The following is an 18,486-nucleotide window of genomic DNA, read 5'->3' on the forward strand; positions in this document are numbered from 1 at the left end:
TATATTGGCTTATTGATCAGCAATGATCAAGTGTAAACCAAAGATCAACATCAAGTTCATAACAAGCCACAATTAAGCAATCGCTTTCTTCTGTCTTGGGGTCTTGATATCTGGATCCACCTCCCTCTTCCAGTCTTACACCATAACCTGAATAACAGGTCTGTTTGGAGCCAGAATGAGAAAACCAAGCCTGGAGCTGTCCAAGAGCATTGCGTCTTCCCTCAAAAACACACAAACGTACACAGACATGCACACAAATAAACACAAATGTGAGAACGTCCTTGAGCTGTCATCACAGGGACTTGAAACATACAGCAGATTATTTTTGTATCAGACAGGGAGGGACCCTGAGGCGTTGTGTGGTTCAGATGGAAGGAAAGAATGAAATTGTGGTAAAGCGGTAAAAGACAGAACCAAATCTGACCAAGAACAGGAAAGATGGAAAAACACAAAAAAAACAACAAAAAAAATAAAAACAGGCCCTGATGATGAATGAGATATTCCAAAACACAGCTTCTTGCATAACCGTGTAGCAGAGTTAACCATATCAGAGACATACACCATATAAAATGTCAGAATCTACAGAATTTGCTCATTTAGATCAAAAATACAAGATTTTTCTTGTTTATTTTAACCTTGGTGATAGTTTTAGAACACCCCAGTTTTTCAGTTTTTTACTGAAAGTTATGCAGTTTAATGTCTCATTGCACTCTGAAATGAATGCATAGTACAAATAAGCAATTGGAGTGAAAAAGAGAAATCATGGAATCAATTTATAGACTAAACTAAACATTTGACTCATCAAAGTAGCCACCTTTGGCAGATATAACAGCTGAACACACCCGTGGCATTATTTCTACAACAGAAATCAAATATTCTTCAGAAAGTTCTTCCCATATCTGTTGCAGAGGTTCCCATAAATTTGTGGCACTTGTAGGTTGCTTTTCTTTCGCTCTTCAGTTCATCCCAAACTAGCTACATGAAGTTTAAGCCTGGAGACTGTGCTGTTTTCAAGCTTACCATCTTGTGTGTTTTTTTCCTGAGGTAGTTCTGGCATAGCTTGGACTTATGTTTTGGGTCATTATCTCGCTGTAGGATGAACCCCTGACCACCTAGGCCAGGGGTCGGCAACCTGCGGCTCCGGAGCCGCATGCGGCTCTTTAGTCCTTATACTGCGGCTCCGCGTAGTTTGGGAAAATAAATTAGAAGTATTTAGCTGAAGTGTATTTTATTTATGTTAGTTCTTTTTTAACTTGTAGTTCTAAATTGGAAGATTATTGTGATATTGAAATATAAAAATAAAACTATATTCTATTATTTTTTCATCGCTCAAAATAAGAGTCACACTCGCGGAAGCCGGTATACCCGCCGAAACGCCGTGCATTTATCGAGACTTTCAACCCCAAGTAGGCCAATTATGGATCCACATTATGTCAGCAGCTGTTCTCCACCGTGAACTATGTTAAAAACAAACACCGCTCACGCCTCACAGATGACAGCTTACAGTCCTGTGTAAACTGACTTCGTATAGCCCCGATTTGCGGACTCTGTGCGCAGAGGTTCAGGAGCAGAAGTCCCATTGTAAACAAATCACGGCAGACCCGACGATGTTTCCATGAACATGCTTTTCAGCATCTCTTTATTGACCACTTTTCACACACGGTTGCTGTACACATACAGGCGGCTGTAGCTTTTCAGCTCACCACCAACAACACAACAGCATAGATAGCACAGACGTTAAGGCGGTGAGGCGTGATTGTGGGTGCCGCTCAGGCGCGTCCGCCTCCCCTGCAGCGGCGCTGCAGAACATGCCCCGCCACACACATTAACCAGGTAAAATACATATTTAGGCAGAATTTTGCAAATATCTATTTTTCATTTTTTAGCAGCATAGTGCTTTTTTCCAATTATTTTTTTAAAAGTCAGGTCAAGGCTCCAACAGCCCAAAGGCGATATAAGGGTGGCGGCTGACAACAGTTTTTGTTTGCTACATGGATCATTTTAGTTCAGCTGGGTGTCTTTCCTTTTGTTATATTTCTTTAAGAGTTCAAAATGTGTTAATTACATAAATAAAATGTAATTTTCTCTATAGCACTTCATGGATTTCATAAGCAACACACCTTAGTTGTTCACACAAAGGTAAAAAACAATATATACAGTGTTATCTTCATTTTAGATGTCAAAAAGTATTTGCGGCTCCCAGTGTTTTCTTTTACGTGGAAACTGGGTCCAAATGGCTCTTTGGGTCTTAAAGGTTGCAGACCCCTGACCTAGGCGCATACCAGAGGGTATTGCATGGTGCTGCAGAATGCTGTGGTAGCAAGGGAGAACAGCCCAACGACAAGCTCCAGGTGGTAGTAGCACAAGTAGTATAACAATGATGGATGCATCTTTCACAGTATCACCCACTGGTTTCTGAGGTCCCGTTTTCAAGCCCGACATGAACGCTTCCGCTGTCGCCATTTTGGTCGCAAAACACCAGATCTGATGAGGTGCTGATTGGCTAGCGACAGTGAGCGTGGGGTTACATGAACGACAATTATCCGTTTTGAAACATAGTATGACCAAGATTTAGTATGACCCAAAATGAGTGAAGGAGCCCATAAACTCATCGGGAAAGTGTTTACAGAAGTCAAAACAGAGAGCTGCTTTCCTATAGACTTCTGTAGGACTAGAATGCTGCTTGCAACCACATTTATCACCATCTGGTGGCCTTCAGATAAAATGCAGGTTTAAAGGACTTCCACATTTCTTTATTGTTCTGAACAAGAAGCTGTGTTACGTTCTATAATGCCAGTGACCACAAAGTGTCCACTTTGTGACGTGTCCCCACAGTGTGCTGTTGTTGGTGTCTTTTGGAGCATTTTACAAGATATCTGACTAAAATAATACATACAAACATATATATATATATATATATATATATATATATATATATATATATATATATATATATATATATATATATATATATATAAAACACCCAGCACGCCCTGCTGAGGTTTTTATCCTTCAAGCTCGGGTCCTCTACCAGAGGCCTGGGAGCTTGAGGGTCCTGCATGCAGTATCTTAGCTGTTCCCAGGACTGCGCTCTTCTGGACAGAGATCTCCGATGTTGTTCCCGGGATCTGCTGGAGCCACTCGCCTAGCTTGGGAGTCACCGCACCTAGTGCTCCGATTACCACGGGGACCACCGTCACCTTCACCCTCCACATCCTCTCGAGCTCTTCTCTGAGCCCTTGGTATTTCTCCAGCTTCTCGTGTTCCTTCTTCCTGATATTGCTGTCATTCGAACCGCTACATCGATCACTACAGCCGTCTTCTTCTGTTTGTCTACCACCACTATGTCCGGTTGGTTAGCCACCACCATTTTGTCCGTCTGCATCTGGAAGTCCCACAGGATCTTAGCTCGGTCATTCTCCACCACCCTTGGGGGCATCTCCCATTTGACCTCGGGACTTCCAGGTTATACTCGGCACAGATGTTCCTGTACACTATGCCGGCCACTTGGTTATGGCGCTCCATGTATGCCTTGCCTGCTAGCATCTTGCACCCTGCTGTTATGTGCTGGATTGTCTCTGGGGCATCTTTACACAGCCTGCACCTGGGGTCTTGCCTAGTGTGATAGACCCCAGCCTCTATGGATCTTGTACTCAGAGCTTGTTCTTGTGCTGCCATGATTAGTGCCTCTGTGCTGTCTTTCAGTCCAGCTTTGTCCAGCCACTGGTAGGATTTCTGGATATCAGCCACCTCCTCTATCTGCCAGTGGTACATACCGTGCAGGGGCCTGTCCTTCCATGATGGTTCCTCGCCTTCCTCCTCTTTCTTGGGTTTCTGCTGCCTGAGGTATTCACTGAGCACGCTGCCAGTTGGGGCCATCTTCGTGATGTATTCGTGGATGTTTCTTGTCTCATCCTGGACTGTGGTGCTGACACTCACCAGTCCCCGGCCCCCTTCCTTCCGCTTAGCATACAGCCTCAGGGCGCTGGACTTGGGGTGAAACCCTCCATGCATGGTAAGGAGCTTTCTTGTCTTTATGTCAGTGGCTTCTATCTCCTCCTTTGGCCAGCCTGGGGATACATATATATATATATATATATATATATATATATATATATATATATATATATATATATATATATATATATATATATATATATGTTTGTGCTTGAGCTTTGGTGAGTGATTCTAGTGTTTTACTCCATTACTTAGGACTATGTAGCTGTTATACATGTCCATGGGTTCCACTCCAACAGTTTACTGTAAATACAGCTAACTAACCAGGCTACTAGGTTTTAAATGATAAATGAGCACTCCACTCTTACATCCATGTCTTTTATACTGTATAGAAACAATGCAACACACAGATTCTAGGTCTGACCAGCTGTCTCAGCCATGGGCAAAAGATGACAACCAATAAAATTCTGAAAGGTAATTAGTGCAATGACCATAAAAATGAAGGGTTAAAACAGTCCAGTGTCCCACTTGTAAAAGTGGATAAAACACACAGTACAAGGCCAGAGCCAGCTATACTGCGAGTCTGTTACACTTTACATGCTGACAGCTTTAACAGGGAACAGTAATTGTCCTCCAAGAACCACCACCCTGTAAATAGAAGGCAAACCAACTCTGCCTTTGTGCTGCGGCATATAGTAAGCCCAGGCCTGTTTGTAGCGTGGGCTTTAAGTAGACCTGAGTGTCATTGCAATCAAATACACCTGCCAATTAATCCAACCCCATCACAGCCATTGGCTCACAGCAATTGTGACAGACAAAACCAGTCCCTAACTAGTGCCCATTTCCCACAGCATTTCCCCAGATTTTTCCCAAAGATATAAATTAATTTAGCTTGTGACTTTTCAGTGTAACCAAACCTTATAACACTAACTCTAATCATTTTTCCCTTTCACCTCTCAGTAGCACATTACTCCAGACCACCCGAAGGGACTCTGGAAATGTTACTCATCTGTCACAGGTAATTATTCTTTTCCCTGCCAGATGAAGGATCATACTTTACAGTGTGAAACAAACTTTACAGATTCAAGTTCACGTGTTTATGTTCAGGAAAAACATGCCATAACTTCCTCAGTGACAACCTGGGGATTGTTTCTGTCAAAAGAATTAGAGAAATTCTGGGAAACCACCAGCTGTGAAACAGAGTAATATGCTAAGTTTATTAGAGACCAGAGTTATGCAGGTTGTCCAGAAAAGATTTGTATATTGTGTGGGAAAATGCTATTGCAAACATTATTTTTTGTGATGGAATCCAGAAAGCACTAATATTAAATGGACAGTAACCTCTATGACATAGGTCCATCTCTCTTCCCCATCGATGTCTGTTTCTATAAGGTGGGAATGTGACCAGTCAGAGGGGGCAGGAGGAACCATTGCCAGGACTGCCACTTCCTACATGGCGGTTCTCAGGGAAGCGGGAGGGCTGGGAACAGGAAACTCCATTAAACACATCACAGACAGACGGAAATGAATATTTAAAGAAATGAAGTGTGTGAATGCCTGTGTGTGTGTGTGTGTACGTGTGTGTGTGTGTGTTGGATGATGAGGTACCAAGGGTGTATGGAGGAGAGAGAGAGAACAGGAAGAGAACTGCATTAAAAAAATAGCAATACTGTGGAGAATATTGTGACAGAGAGCCAAAACAAGTTATGGCTGAAAAGAAAAAGAGGCAGAAAGGAAAGAGAGAAAAACAGATGGAGGAATTAAAAGAGGGGAGGAATGGGAGTTTTTCACAGGTGGGATGGATGGATGGGTGGCTGGGTAAATGATGAAAAATCTCTTTGTCCTTCGTTCTTCCCCCATCTTCTAATGACGTGGCAGTGGATTTGCGGTGCCTGTCTTCTGCTGGTCAGTCCCCACACATGGGTGTTCAGTGCCAAATCCTACCCCGATTTTATATCTCCCGAGGTCCAACCTGTGTTTTTATAATGTTTAAAAAGGGAAATGGTATTTTTTTTTATTGGGAAACCAGTGTGGACATATGGTAGCCATCACAGCAGGCTTAGGACATGAGGAGGATGTAAAATTATGCAACCAATGAGAAGGTGGAGAGCAGAGGAGAGGATGGTACAGGAGGGCTTCATGTTGGCTCTGCTACTGCTGCAGTGCCAGTAACACATGAAGTCTTTTTATTCCAAAGCTGATGGCTTTGATTTCACACACAGCTGCTGTTGCTCATGTACGGAGTTGAACAAATTAATGTTCTACAGTCAACTTTTTGTTCATTATTTTTGTCTGATATCACCCCAAAAAAAAAAAAAAAAAAAAAAGCTGTATGCAGTGAAGTGGATGTTCAACATTTGTTTTGCATGTGAAAAAAAAGCCTGGAACAGCTTATCCTGCTACAAGAAAGTCAAGGTTAGTCAACACATGTCTGCATTTACTAAAGGATATCAGACCTCGCCATTAAACATCAGATTTGCTCATAAAGAGCAAAAATAAAGGAAGATTTTTGTTTATTTTAACCTTTTAACAGATCTTGTTTATTTACCTGCCAAATGAAACAAAGACATTGTTTAATTAGTGACTATTAGTGGTTATTTTACTGATATTATCATAGCAATTGTATTTGTTCAAAGGTTATACAGAAAATTTAGTAAGACATATATGCCCGCTCACACACACTTGCTTTATCATGCTTTATATTGAGAACACACACAGAGCACAGATTCACCTGATCGCAAACACATAAACAAATGGATAAACACTGATGTATTAATTAGACATTAATAGGAAAATGCAGAATCTTGCAAATTAAACACAATTAGCATTACTGCTTCATCTATGAAACACTACAGAGTCACAGTGTACCTTAATAATGTAAGAATTTTCAAAAGCTTTAAACCAGGCTGTTGTTTCAGTGGACAGTGTGAATGTAACTTAGTGGTCTTTTCTTGTTCTCAGCTGTTTATAGTACATCATGTATATAAAGGTCAGCTCCAGCATGTCTTCTCCTGTTTCTTCAACAACATTGATTGAATTGAATACTGCTGCATCACTCTACTTCTATTATATTTAAAGGAAGTAAAAGACACATAATTATTTTCTTGTGAGATTTACATGAGAAGATCAATACTGCTCTCAATTGTGTTGTAAATATTAAGATCTTAGCTGTATATAAAAACTGAAAATAGTAGGAAACAACAAGCCTGTGGCCCTCCACTGGTACCTGCACATTTATGCATGTTCAGATAAGCCTCTTGCCCCCAGTTTCTAGTCATTCTTGTACGATAAACTACACCCCCCCCACACACACACATACTTTGAAACAGTATGGGTAATAATTATCACATAAATAATACACATAAAACAAATGAACACAGAATGTCAGGATTTAACTCAGGAAATAACTGTCTCTCGCAGCGGTTTCTCTTTTATTTAACAGGAGTGAGCCCAGACTGTTGCTGAAACAGTTATGGAAAAACAATCAAAGCCTTGTAGGCAAGTTTTTTTTCAAGAAGCGACAGACTTTAAGCGCCTGAGGATCTTGGGACCTCTGAACACCCGGCTGCACTGTGTGTGTCCAAAAGGTTTCATAATTAACGTGGATCCAGAGAGTGACTCACTGTCCGGTTACTGTGGAAACCTCACATTAATTGTCCCATTATTAACTTCAAATTACTGGAAGGGCCAGATGGATCCACCACCTTTTTTTCTGCTGTCAAGACAGAGTATGTTGCTAATGTCGCTGTCATGTGGGACTATATAAATGAGAGAAAAGTAGTTAATGATGAATAGGCTATTATCTGCTGAAAGAGGTGAGCAGTCACAATGAAAAATTTCCAACATTTGGTCGTTTTCTGTGGGTTATTGCCCTTTCAAAACCGGCAGTAATTCAGACATCACACCACTCATTCGTGGGTATATAATCATATGAGCGTGTCTGCACGTACAAAAGAAGTCACTGACCCTTTGAGTTTGTTGTAAAAGATTGATTGCTGTACAAAGATGAGGCACAGGTTCCACTGACATCTCCATAAAGCTGAGGAAAAAGTAGAAGTCGGGGTAACAGCACAATCCTCCTAAAAGCCACATCTACAGATTTATTGCAGCTCCAGGAAAAGAGAAACAGGCTTCTGTGTGTCAGCTAAAAAGAGTGAGGCTGTCTTAACTATTTACCTATCCACCTGCCCGGTGCAAAGGGAGAGGCTAAGACATAACGGTAAAGTCAGTTTTATGAAAAATGGCATACAAGGGAGTGATAAGCTGTGTTATTTAAATTACTGGCAGTTAGCAAACACAAAAGGAATCTTGTTAGGAGCTTTGGTGTCTGGTTTTGCCGTCAATCTCTGAGTTTAATGGTATGTTTGGATCATTTCTCGGCTTCCTCTGCTCTTTCTTTCATCTCTCCTCTTCTCTCGGCAGCAGACTGCAAACTTCAGTGTTAGTAGCTACTGTTGCTAATAAATACAGAGGGCCTGTAGCCTTCATCCAGACAAAGATCCTCAGGAGAACCTCACAAAAACAAATGGCTACTCTCAATGATGACAACTCGCATGATAAAAAGCTAAAGTTTACAGTCTTATACACTGCTTAGGTCTCGACTGAACGCAAATGAATTGTGGTAAGAAACAGCTCCATGTGTGTGCTGTCAACATACTTCACTTGAAAGTCGGGCTGCAGAGGTACGTATTGTGAACTGCTCTGTGACGGCCTGTGAGTCCCGTTCTGTCCTCCTGGTGTCAGGAGGATGTTGAGAGGTTAAACAGAATTGCATCCAATCTGTCCAAGGACGACCTGCTGGGAAGGTCCCTGCTTAATTTGTCTTCCCACTGCTCTGTTGATTGGCCCTTTGCCATACTTTAAAGTCAATTCTAACAGTCAAAATGTCTCTCCCTCTTTCACCCCTCACTCCTTCTACACTGAGTAGAAGGCAAACAGTACAAAGGATGAAGCGTGTTGCCTTCAAATTTGGCAGTGAAAATGCTGACAATGACAAAGCCGCCCATTATTTGATCAAAGGAAATTTCTCATGTATTTAAATACTTTTAATTAACATGACAAAGTTTTCTTTCTCCATTTTGCTAAATGTCTGCAGCAGGCAAATGAAAAAGCCTATTTGGTGAGGTAAACATTTCTTTTAACAACTGATCTCTAGTTCTTTATCAGATAAGAAAAAACAATAAACTAGTATCACAGTCACATTAACAAAGTGTGTATGGATTTTCTTGAGCTTTTGGCCATATCACAGATGAAGAACTCTTCAATTCTGATGGAATAGATTATGTATATATGTTTTTCAGTTTGCACTTTATTTTTCTCTGACGTAAAACTGAGCTCAAACTTTTACAAACGAAACTTTGCAGTCATAAAAAAAGAAACATAAAAAGTGATCTCCTTAAATGCATTTTAATAGCTATAAAGAATTGATATGCTTAAAAAAAACACCTATAATGTAATGTAAGAAGCTACTACAATACCATGGAATTGTTGGAAAATCTTGTAAAAGCAATGAATCATATGTTTCTTCCAACTACAAAAAGAGATGTCACCATAAATACTGATATAAAACATTGCCCTTTAAAGCTGAGTGACCAGCAATGAGTTGACTTCTTCAAACCTTGGTTTCTGAGAACGCTGTAATGAAATCCTTGTATTTTAGGTACGAGATGAGTCATCACTCCTTCACAAGCAGTTAATAAGTACATCAGGCACTCTGGGAATCAGACACACCAAGCACCTAATCATAAAGTGGAGGCTCATGACACCAATAAGTGTGAATTTATAAGTGTTCCCTCACTGACAAAGCCTCACAATGTTCTACCAGAGGCTCCAAGTTAAACGAAGTCTGTGCTGCCATCTGCTGTTGATTTCTTGGAGCTCTTGCGTCCTATTGATGACACATGCAGAATAACATTTTTCTCAAATCAGTTAGTTTATTAATTACAGCTGAAAAGACATTTTTTAAAACTGTCCAAGAAAATCAACCGCAAAACTTAATTTTCACACCACATTCTAAAAAAACGGATTCTCCTGCAGCACCAAACAATTAGAATCAAACATTTCCTGTTCAAACACACAGCCAATGAATTTAACAGCATATTGAACAACATAAAACAGCGTTCAGGACATTTAACCCCAGAAATTCAAAGCAAACAAAACCAGTCCTGCCACCCTCATGTCATAATTTCTGGCAATTCTACAAAAACACAGGGGTTACAAAATTAATATGACCTGCGTTTACTGGTCACTTTATAAGGTACACCTGTTTAACTGCTCATTAACACAAATATCTAGTGAACTAGTCACCTGTCAGCAACTCAACCTGATGAAGTTCAAACTGAGCATCATAATAGGGACTAGAGATGATTTAAGTCACTTTGAATTTGATATTTTTGCTGATGCCAGATGGGTATGAGTACTTCAGAAACTCACATTCTACTGGGATTTTCCCATACAGCCATCTTTAGGGTTTACAGAGAATGGTCCAAAAAAGAGAAAATATCCAGTGAACAGAAGTTCTCTGGGAAAATGCCTTGCTGATGTCAGAGGTCAGATGAGAATGGCCAGAATGCTCAAATAATTACTCGCTACAACCAAGGTATGGAGAAGACGGTCTCTGAATACACTGCACGTTGAACCTTGAGGACCACACCGGATGCCATGCCTATCAGTTTAGAACAGGAAACTGAGGTTGTAGTTTACATAGGCTCACCAAGATTGGAGATCAGGAGGTTGGAAAAACATTGCCTGGTCTGAATCTTTTCTGCTTCAAAATTTGTATGGCACGGTCAGAATATGGCATAAAAAAACGTGAAAGCATAGATTCATCGTAACCTGTATTAATGGTTCAGAGTGGTGCATGTAGGTTAATGATGTTGGGGCTACTTTCTTGTTACACATTGGGCTCCTTAGTACCAGATCCATGGTTTTGTGATGAAGGTGTGTCTTTTAATGGTTTTCTCCGGAGATATAGTACACCATGTCGCATCATCTTAAAATAGTTTCGTGAACATGACAATGAGTTTACTGTACTCAAATAACCACAGTCACCAGATCCCAGTCCAGTTTAGCACCTTTGGGATGTGAAGGAACAGAAGATTTACAGCTAAATGTTCTTGAGCAACTGTGCGATGCACTTTTAGGATTGTTTCCAGCACACTGATGAACAATGCCATGAAGAATAAGGCATATCTAAAGGAAAAAGGGAGTCTAACCCAGTATTAGCCAACGGTACCTAACAAAGTGACCAGTAGGTGTGTATTTGTATCATCACATCATTAGCAAACTTTCTGTACAACTATTTGTAAACTCTAACTGTTTTTAACTTCTGGAACATGTGACTTCCATTATGCATCAAGCACAAGCACAGCACTGTGTAAAATGTGAATGAGGGCTCTAAAATAAATAAATAAATAAAATCAGCAAGAGTGAGTGAGAGCTGTTCATGAGCATTTTGTTCAGGGAATAGTTTTGTGCATTAGTAAGTCTGAAATTCAGAATGAATTATAATATAGCGACCACACAAGTTTCACAAATATGTAAATACTTCAAGCTCATGGTTTGTTTGCTGGAACTGCATAATGTTTTGGTTTGTTTTGTTTTTTTAAACCAGCACACCAGCACTGCCTGTTTTATAGAACTTTTGCTTGGAGGTATGCTCATTCACTGCAACTGAAGCTTAACTTATTTATGTATTTATTTTTGCAAGGCCCCCTTTCCCCGCTCACTCAATCACTCACTCGCTCATTTACTCACCACTACTACCAATTTAAATGTTATATATCAACATGTTCTGCAAACTTCACCACCAGTCTTACACCCTAACTGTTGAATTAGCAGTATTTTTATGTTGCCATCATTTGACCCTAACAATCAGCTCACACAGGTGTAAAAGACTACCAGGTGTCATTAATCAACAGTCCCTTCCCTGCTCTTATAAAAGGAGCATCCTGTATACTCAGTGGATAGCTGCCATTTCACAAGTACTGGTGAGTGTTTAGCTGTGAATTAAATGTTGGTGTTTGGGCTCCTGCTCCCTTAAGTGGCATAATCCTATTTGTTAAATTGTGCATTTGAAGATTATGTTAACTCTAGTGTCTACACATGTTGCTACCTTTGTTTCAAACCGCACCTCTCGTAGCACTGCTGAATATTAATTTGACTTAAGACTCGCTGAATTTTCTTCTTGGTCATTCTAGTTACTGGTCGTCTTCAAACTTGGGTTCAAGATGTCTGGCCGGGGAAAGAAGGCTGCACCCAAACCAAAATCGGCAGTTTCCCGGTCTTCCAGAGCTGGAATTACTTTCCCAGTGGGCCGCATTCACAGGCTGCTCAGGAAAGGCAACTATGCCAAGCGGATTGGAGTCGGCGCCTCTGTGTACATGTCGTCTGTCCTGGAGTATCTCTGTGCTGAAATCCTGGAGCTGGCGGGAAACGCCAGCCGTGACAACAAGAAGTCACGCATTGCTCCCCGGCACATCTTACTGGCGGTGAAAAATGATGACGAGCTCAACAAGCTGCTGGCAGGGGTCACAATCTCAGATGGTGGTGTGATCCCAAATATCCAGGCAAGCCTCTTGCCCAAGAAGACCAAAACATCAAAGGATGACAACTCTGCTAAAGATGTCCAGTCACAAGAGTTTTAATTATCAATGGTACCACTTTTATAAAGTGTTTTAATGATAATAAAGTGAACTTCTAAATTATCCTTGTCTGTAAACTTTTTGAGCTAGCCAACTGGAAGTACTCCTCTGGGGGAGTTTACCTTGACATCCAGGGAACCAGATGTCTTGATGGCAGCTGGATGGAGCAGTGCAAATTTCTCTGAATGCTAAGGAAACGTGCTTCATTTCCTACTTCCTGTAGCCAAGAAAGGTTCATCCTGAACAAAAAGGGCCCTTACTCACACTCTGCCGTGAGCCTGTACAGGGTATTGATTCAGTTCCTCCACAGGCTCTCTGGATGTCTTACAAAATTTTCATCCACATTCGTGGATTATTTTTTTTTTTTTAAAAGCTTAACACTATTCCGGTTTTGAAAAATATTTAGACAACAGTGACAGTTTCCCACATATTTTCATAGTGGGCTGGGGCATGTCAAAAGGGACAACTACCTAGTTTACAAATAGTTGAATGATGGAATAAATCATCTAAATTAGAAACCTGGTGTTTAAAATTAGCCTGGATGACTACACATGAAGTGAATGGGAATGAATTTCATAATTGCGGTTTTCTAAGAATTGGGGTTCAAGCCTCATTCCACCCAACAAGTTCATTATAGTTAAACTAGAAATAACCAGAATGTTAACAGACTAAGTAATTGGTCCATCTGTTGAAAGGTGGTATTCCTAAATGACTGTCTGATACAGTTTGGTGTGTTTGCGCTGTACATCTTTTTGGGCTAAATTCATGCCCCAGAAACTAAACTAAAACGACAAAACCTGACTGCCAGTCGACATCCTTGTTGATTGCAGATAGTATTTCAGGCTGGCTGACAAAACAAAGTACTCCGTTCCCTTGAATAAATTCTCGGTATCCTTGAGTTTTTCCTGTCTACTAATTTCAAGGAATCCTTGCATTTGTATAGTTTCAGATGGAAGGAAAAAAATATTTATATGCACTATTAAAAAATAAATCAAACATTCCATTTGGATGGGTTTTTAAGCAAAACGCTCGTTAACAAGACGTTTGGATTTTCCACTCCAACTTTAAAATATTGCCGTTTTGCAGCGCTCTATGGACACAGACGTTTATACACGTGTATGTCTGCTCTTGTAACGTTGCGTCTGTTGAACGTACCCCTGTGGGTAACGACGTGCTGACGTAAGACGTGTGAACAACAAACAGTTGTTGGACTTCAACAAGCTAGCGAAGGATAACGCTAGAGGAGAACAGGTTGAGCCTGCCTTTTCACGGAGAGAGAAACGGTTACGAAATCCGGGCGGTCGGGATATTTTATACATTAACTCCTAATAACTAACAGCGTTGGTACCGGCACGTGTAACCCGGCACAGTTCCCTCGTGCTAATGTTAGCAACACAAACATGCTCATTGCTGCTCGGAGTGTGACGCCTGTTTTTTTCCTGGCTGCCGCTGGTCGAGGGCTGTGATGCGAGCCGAGTTGCTGCACGGCAGAGGGTGAGACAGAGCTACAGTCGGATTATATTCGTCTTGACACGGAAAATGGACTTTCTCGGGGAGAAACTGACGGGGTCACGCAAAGAAGCGGGCATGCGACCGCATACGGGCCTGGATGTCATTGTTGGTCAACAACTTTAGCCCGCTAGCGAACGTTAGCTTGCTTTAATTCATGCAGATGAATTGGGTTTGTTGTCGGGCAGTAATCTCACTTTGCTAGCGTAATGGAGGCACCCTGAGTGACTTGTTTGTTTCAATTGATTGTCTTGCTCTTCTTAAATACTACTGGAAATGTGTTGAAGACCGGGGAGCCTTTCGTCGCATAATAGGACACGGTTGGTAAGAATTATTGAATGGTGAATACCTGCCCGAGTCATAGTTGAGCGAAGTTCTCTACGATTATGAATTATTACTGTAACCGTATCTATTTCACGCAGGTATAGCATATTTCTATTATTAATAGTTGTGTGAAATTGCACTTTATTTGGCCGATTTTTAAGTTTGCACTGCAGCCACCTTTGAATTGGGGTTTATCGACATCTATAATTCAATCACCCCCTGATGTAACAAACCAGCACTTGTATAGAAGTTGATAAATAAAACGTCAAGATAGGTATTTATCTGCGTGTATTGTTATGAGCCAGGGCAAAGACAGCCTTATTCATGTCATTTGGTTCCTAGTCACTGTTTAACCCGAGATCCCAGCTGTTCGGCATAGTTAAAGACTTGAGTTTTACTGGAAATGAAAGCATGAATATCGAAGAGCAGTGTCTAGATTTGTGCAATGTCAAGATGAAAAACAATGTCGACGATGATCACAACACTACTAACAATACAGAAGGAGTCACCCCTCGGATCTCCGAATTGATGACTGACAGCAACACAGAAAAACAAAGCATTGTTCCCACGGAGGCCTCTGAAACTTACCTGATGCCTCAGCTCACTGACAACCTTCAGGCAGCAGAGGAGAACAACCAGCAGGCACAAAACACAGTGGAAATTGATGAGGTCAATGGAAATGGAAAGAATAGTGCCCAGGACCCACCAGCGGTCGTGAACCCGACTGATTTTATCTTTTCTAATAGTGAGCAGCACGAGGAGAAAATGAAGGAAGATAAGGACAATAATCCTGCAAAGCTTGTTCTTGAAGAAGGGGATGATGGTGGGGACATGGACATAGGTGTGGATCTGAGTCTCGATGAGAGTGGGGTGCTGGAGGCTGAATCTGTAAATGTTAGATCACTGTCAGACAGTAATTTAGACTCAGTGTCCACTCCTCAGGATGTCCCAGCTGGCAGCACGACAGAAAGCCAGGCTGATGCAAGCCAGACATGCAGCATAGAAGCTTCTGCCACAGATCAAGCTGGATTGTATCCCTCAGTGCAAGAGGGGGACACTAAACACAAAAGTGGCAAAAGGGTGACATTTCCCTCTGATGAGGATATCATCTCTGGAGCAGTGGAGCCAAAGGACCCCTGGAGACATGGTAATTGTTGTTTATTTTTTTTTCTACATGTTTGAATGTGTGAATGAGTTATTTCTGCTTGTCTGTTGTGCTTGTGTGAACATGTCAGCACACTGTAGTTTGCTGGAATTTATTCTTAGAAGGCTTTTTAACAGAATTTGTCCCTCAGCTCCAGCTCCATATATATATATATATAAATATGAAGCAGTTGACTCTGTCCACATGTCCTGTCATGCTGCTAAATTTCCCACATATTCTTCAACATTATCGAGTAGATGTTGACACTGATGTATATAAGGCGTGCCAGAGCACCGGTCTTAGAGAGGAATGTTCTTTTGTTTCTTTCTTCAAAGCCTGTCATCTCTTGCAGGGTCACACTGCTGTCTGTTTAGTGCTTAGTCAACACCTGCACTCCCGCCCCATTTTCAAACTAAAGATCAGTTTTTTTAATTACTTATATAACTAAACAGCTTTATCTGGCTTTACCCCAACAGCCAGCGTACCATAGACCGTATATAGACCAGGGCATGTGCTGTATGCACTATTGTGACGGAGTCCCACCACACCTTGAGGTGTGCCATTTTTAACACAGCAGGTTCCTGTTTACCCAGGGAAAACATGTTTAGGGAAGCTGATGAAGGGCATGACGCCACCTATTGCACCACCTCTAAATATTTTAGTGTTGAAAGTTGCAAAGAAAATAAGTTTTCACTTTTTATTGTCCATATGTTATATGGATATTTAATGTAATACAAAATACATTTAATGTTATGCTAATTTATTTTAACTAAAGTACTAGTTTCAATTTGCTGTTAACTGCTCCGGTATTACGAGGTCTAATTTGCATTCTAGTTCTTTTTATACATATTTGTACAGTTTTTTTTCTCTTTTCATTTAAAAAAAAAAATTCTATCATGAACTAACCATGACTCACGCACTCTTTCATCTGCTGTGGACAAAGGATGCCGTTTAATAAACAGACCTACAAGCTGGTGTTTGCTCCCAGCACTGTGACGGCATTTGGCATAGTTACACAGGTGACTGCCTCCTGAGAAGATGACAAATTGTGTTAAGCTTACTACCAGCCTTACGCTCTCAGTTTTTCAGTTTTTTTGTGACATATTCACATATACTTAAATGCTAAGCTGGTGACTATCCTATGTATTTTTCCCTGCAAAAATGTAGGCCAGTTGGCGATCCAAGGGGGGGACAAAAGCACAAAAACAGGAAGCTTAATGAGCACAAACATGACTGTCTCATGTTCAGCTGCATTTTAATTGTTTTCTTAACACCCTGGTTGCAATTTATCAGGAAGCCACCCAGAAAGTCAGTTTTCTATCATGACATTCACGCCCATGTTACCATTGATTATATCAGCACATTATATCTTGCACCCATTTTCATGACAAGTTTAACTTAGATGTGTTGATATTTTTCTTAAGATAATTTCTTTCTTTTTCCTCCTTTAACTGGTCATGAATATCTTTAGCTGGTCTCCATCGGGACAAAGTTTCACCCAGTTAGTCAAGTTTTTTGTACCTTTATGAAACATACAATGCACAGTAAAGTATCTAGATCACTGTAGTGTGGGGTTGACTTTTTATCAAAGACAGTTATCATGTACTTTAGTTAGGTTCCAAAGGTCCAGCTGCTTTTGATTTAGAGATGGCCAGGCACTCGAGGTTAGTGAAGTCCTATATGAAGTGATTGGACTGAAGAGTTGGAGCAGTGGACTCTTAAACAAAATGTGATAAGCAGTGATATTGATAAGTATGTTGTATATAATTGCAGTCGACAAAGACTAAAAAATTCTTTAAGATTGTCACATGTGGATTTTATTATTTTCTTTTTTCATACATGCCATATAAAACAGCATGTATCAACCTGCACTTTTGGGAAGTTTCAATGTTAGTGTCATGTTTTATGACATTTGAAAGACATTTGAGTCGTGCTGAGAAAGCAGTCACCAAAATAATAATTAAAAATGAAAATGAATCCATTCTCATTGACTTTCGTACACACATTTTTGCACTTTTAGTTTTTGTGAAGTTTCTGTACAGAAATAGTTTGTTTTTGTTAATTTTGTCCTGTTGTTTTAGCCATAGGGGGTATTATTTCATGCCAGCACATAAATTTGTCAATGTTATGATAGTTTAGTTACTATAAAGAGCAGTTTAAATTTATGAAAATGCTCCCTTAGACACGTTCTGCTGTCCCAGTGTGACATGAACTGTGGATGCATTATCCTGCTCAAGACCCACAGGGCACACTTTGAGGATTGTGGTTCTAAGTCAACTCACAAGACAGCAAGCTTTTAGATCTGCCCATTTTCTTTGGTTGGTGTGAGAGACACTACTGCATAGTGATGTTGATGCAGGTAGTGATAGTGAACACCCGGTGATTTTAAAGAGTTACAGTGACCAGCACAGAATAATGCTGGAGTAACTTTTACATTGGTTAGTGCACCCCAGAAATATATTCATCAAATTATTGCCTTTTGGCAATAATTTGTGTAACTGATGGCCTTATGTATTTTAGTTTTATGAAGAGGGTGGTGTAACACACTCTGATTTCATGGAGGAGATTTCTGTTCATTCTTCCAAAACTAATGAAAATGGACCATATAATAACCTCCTAGCTACTCCCCACATGCAAAGGCTGAGATTATGTGTAAGAGGGAGCAGCAGGAGTGACTCGTGGGTTTACTGATGATTGGTCTACATACTTGTGGTGTTCCCACACTACAAGTAACCTGACAACCCCCCTAATTTTATTTACACAACAGTGTATACATATGGAGCTCTTACTGTGTGACAGCAGGAAATAACCAGAGTTAGGAAAGCAAATTCTAAAGGAAAAAATTTGCAGAATGTAAGAACATAAAGTGCACGAAGGACATAAAAACAAAAAGATAGACTTTGAAATGCA

At 40.5% G+C, this 18,486-nt stretch overlaps 3 protein-coding genes across 4 annotated transcripts in view; all 3 read left to right on the forward strand.

The window, feature by feature from the left end:
• The window catches only part of LOC120432856, a 520,225-nt gene that overhangs the window by 420,260 nt on the left and 81,479 nt on the right, over positions 1-18,486 (forward strand). The window lies entirely within an intron of this gene.
• On the forward strand, positions 11,898-12,662 carry LOC116310362 (late histone H2A.2.2). The gene is made up of 2 exons (XM_031727125.2): positions 11,898-11,945; positions 12,156-12,662. Exon 2 carries the CDS (start codon positions 12,186-12,188, stop codon positions 12,600-12,602), a length of 417 nt encoding a protein of 138 aa, XP_031582985.1. The 5' UTR covers positions 11,898-11,945; positions 12,156-12,185; the 3' UTR covers positions 12,603-12,662.
• ppp1r37 (protein phosphatase 1, regulatory subunit 37) overlaps positions 13,742-18,486 on the forward strand; it is a 43,337-nt gene continuing 38,592 nt past the window's right edge. For both annotated transcript variants that reach the window (XM_031727123.2, XM_031727124.2), the window contains exon 1: positions 13,742-15,579. In XM_031727123.2, the coding sequence (XP_031582983.1) occupies positions 14,844-15,579 (736 nt within the window). In that variant the 5' untranslated portion in view covers positions 13,742-14,843. The remainder of the gene's footprint in view (positions 15,580-18,486) is intronic.

This window comes from Oreochromis aureus, linkage group 14 (assembly GCF_013358895.1).
Source record: "Oreochromis aureus strain Israel breed Guangdong linkage group 14, ZZ_aureus, whole genome shotgun sequence".
NCBI lineage: Eukaryota > Metazoa > Chordata > Actinopteri > Cichliformes > Cichlidae > Oreochromis > Oreochromis aureus.

Bases quoted from the DNA above. Each gene is read 5' to 3' on its own strand.
- LOC116310362 (XM_031727125.2), top strand. From the start codon at position 12,186: ATGTCTGGCCGGGGAAAGAAGGCTGCACCCAAACCAAAATCGGCAGTT.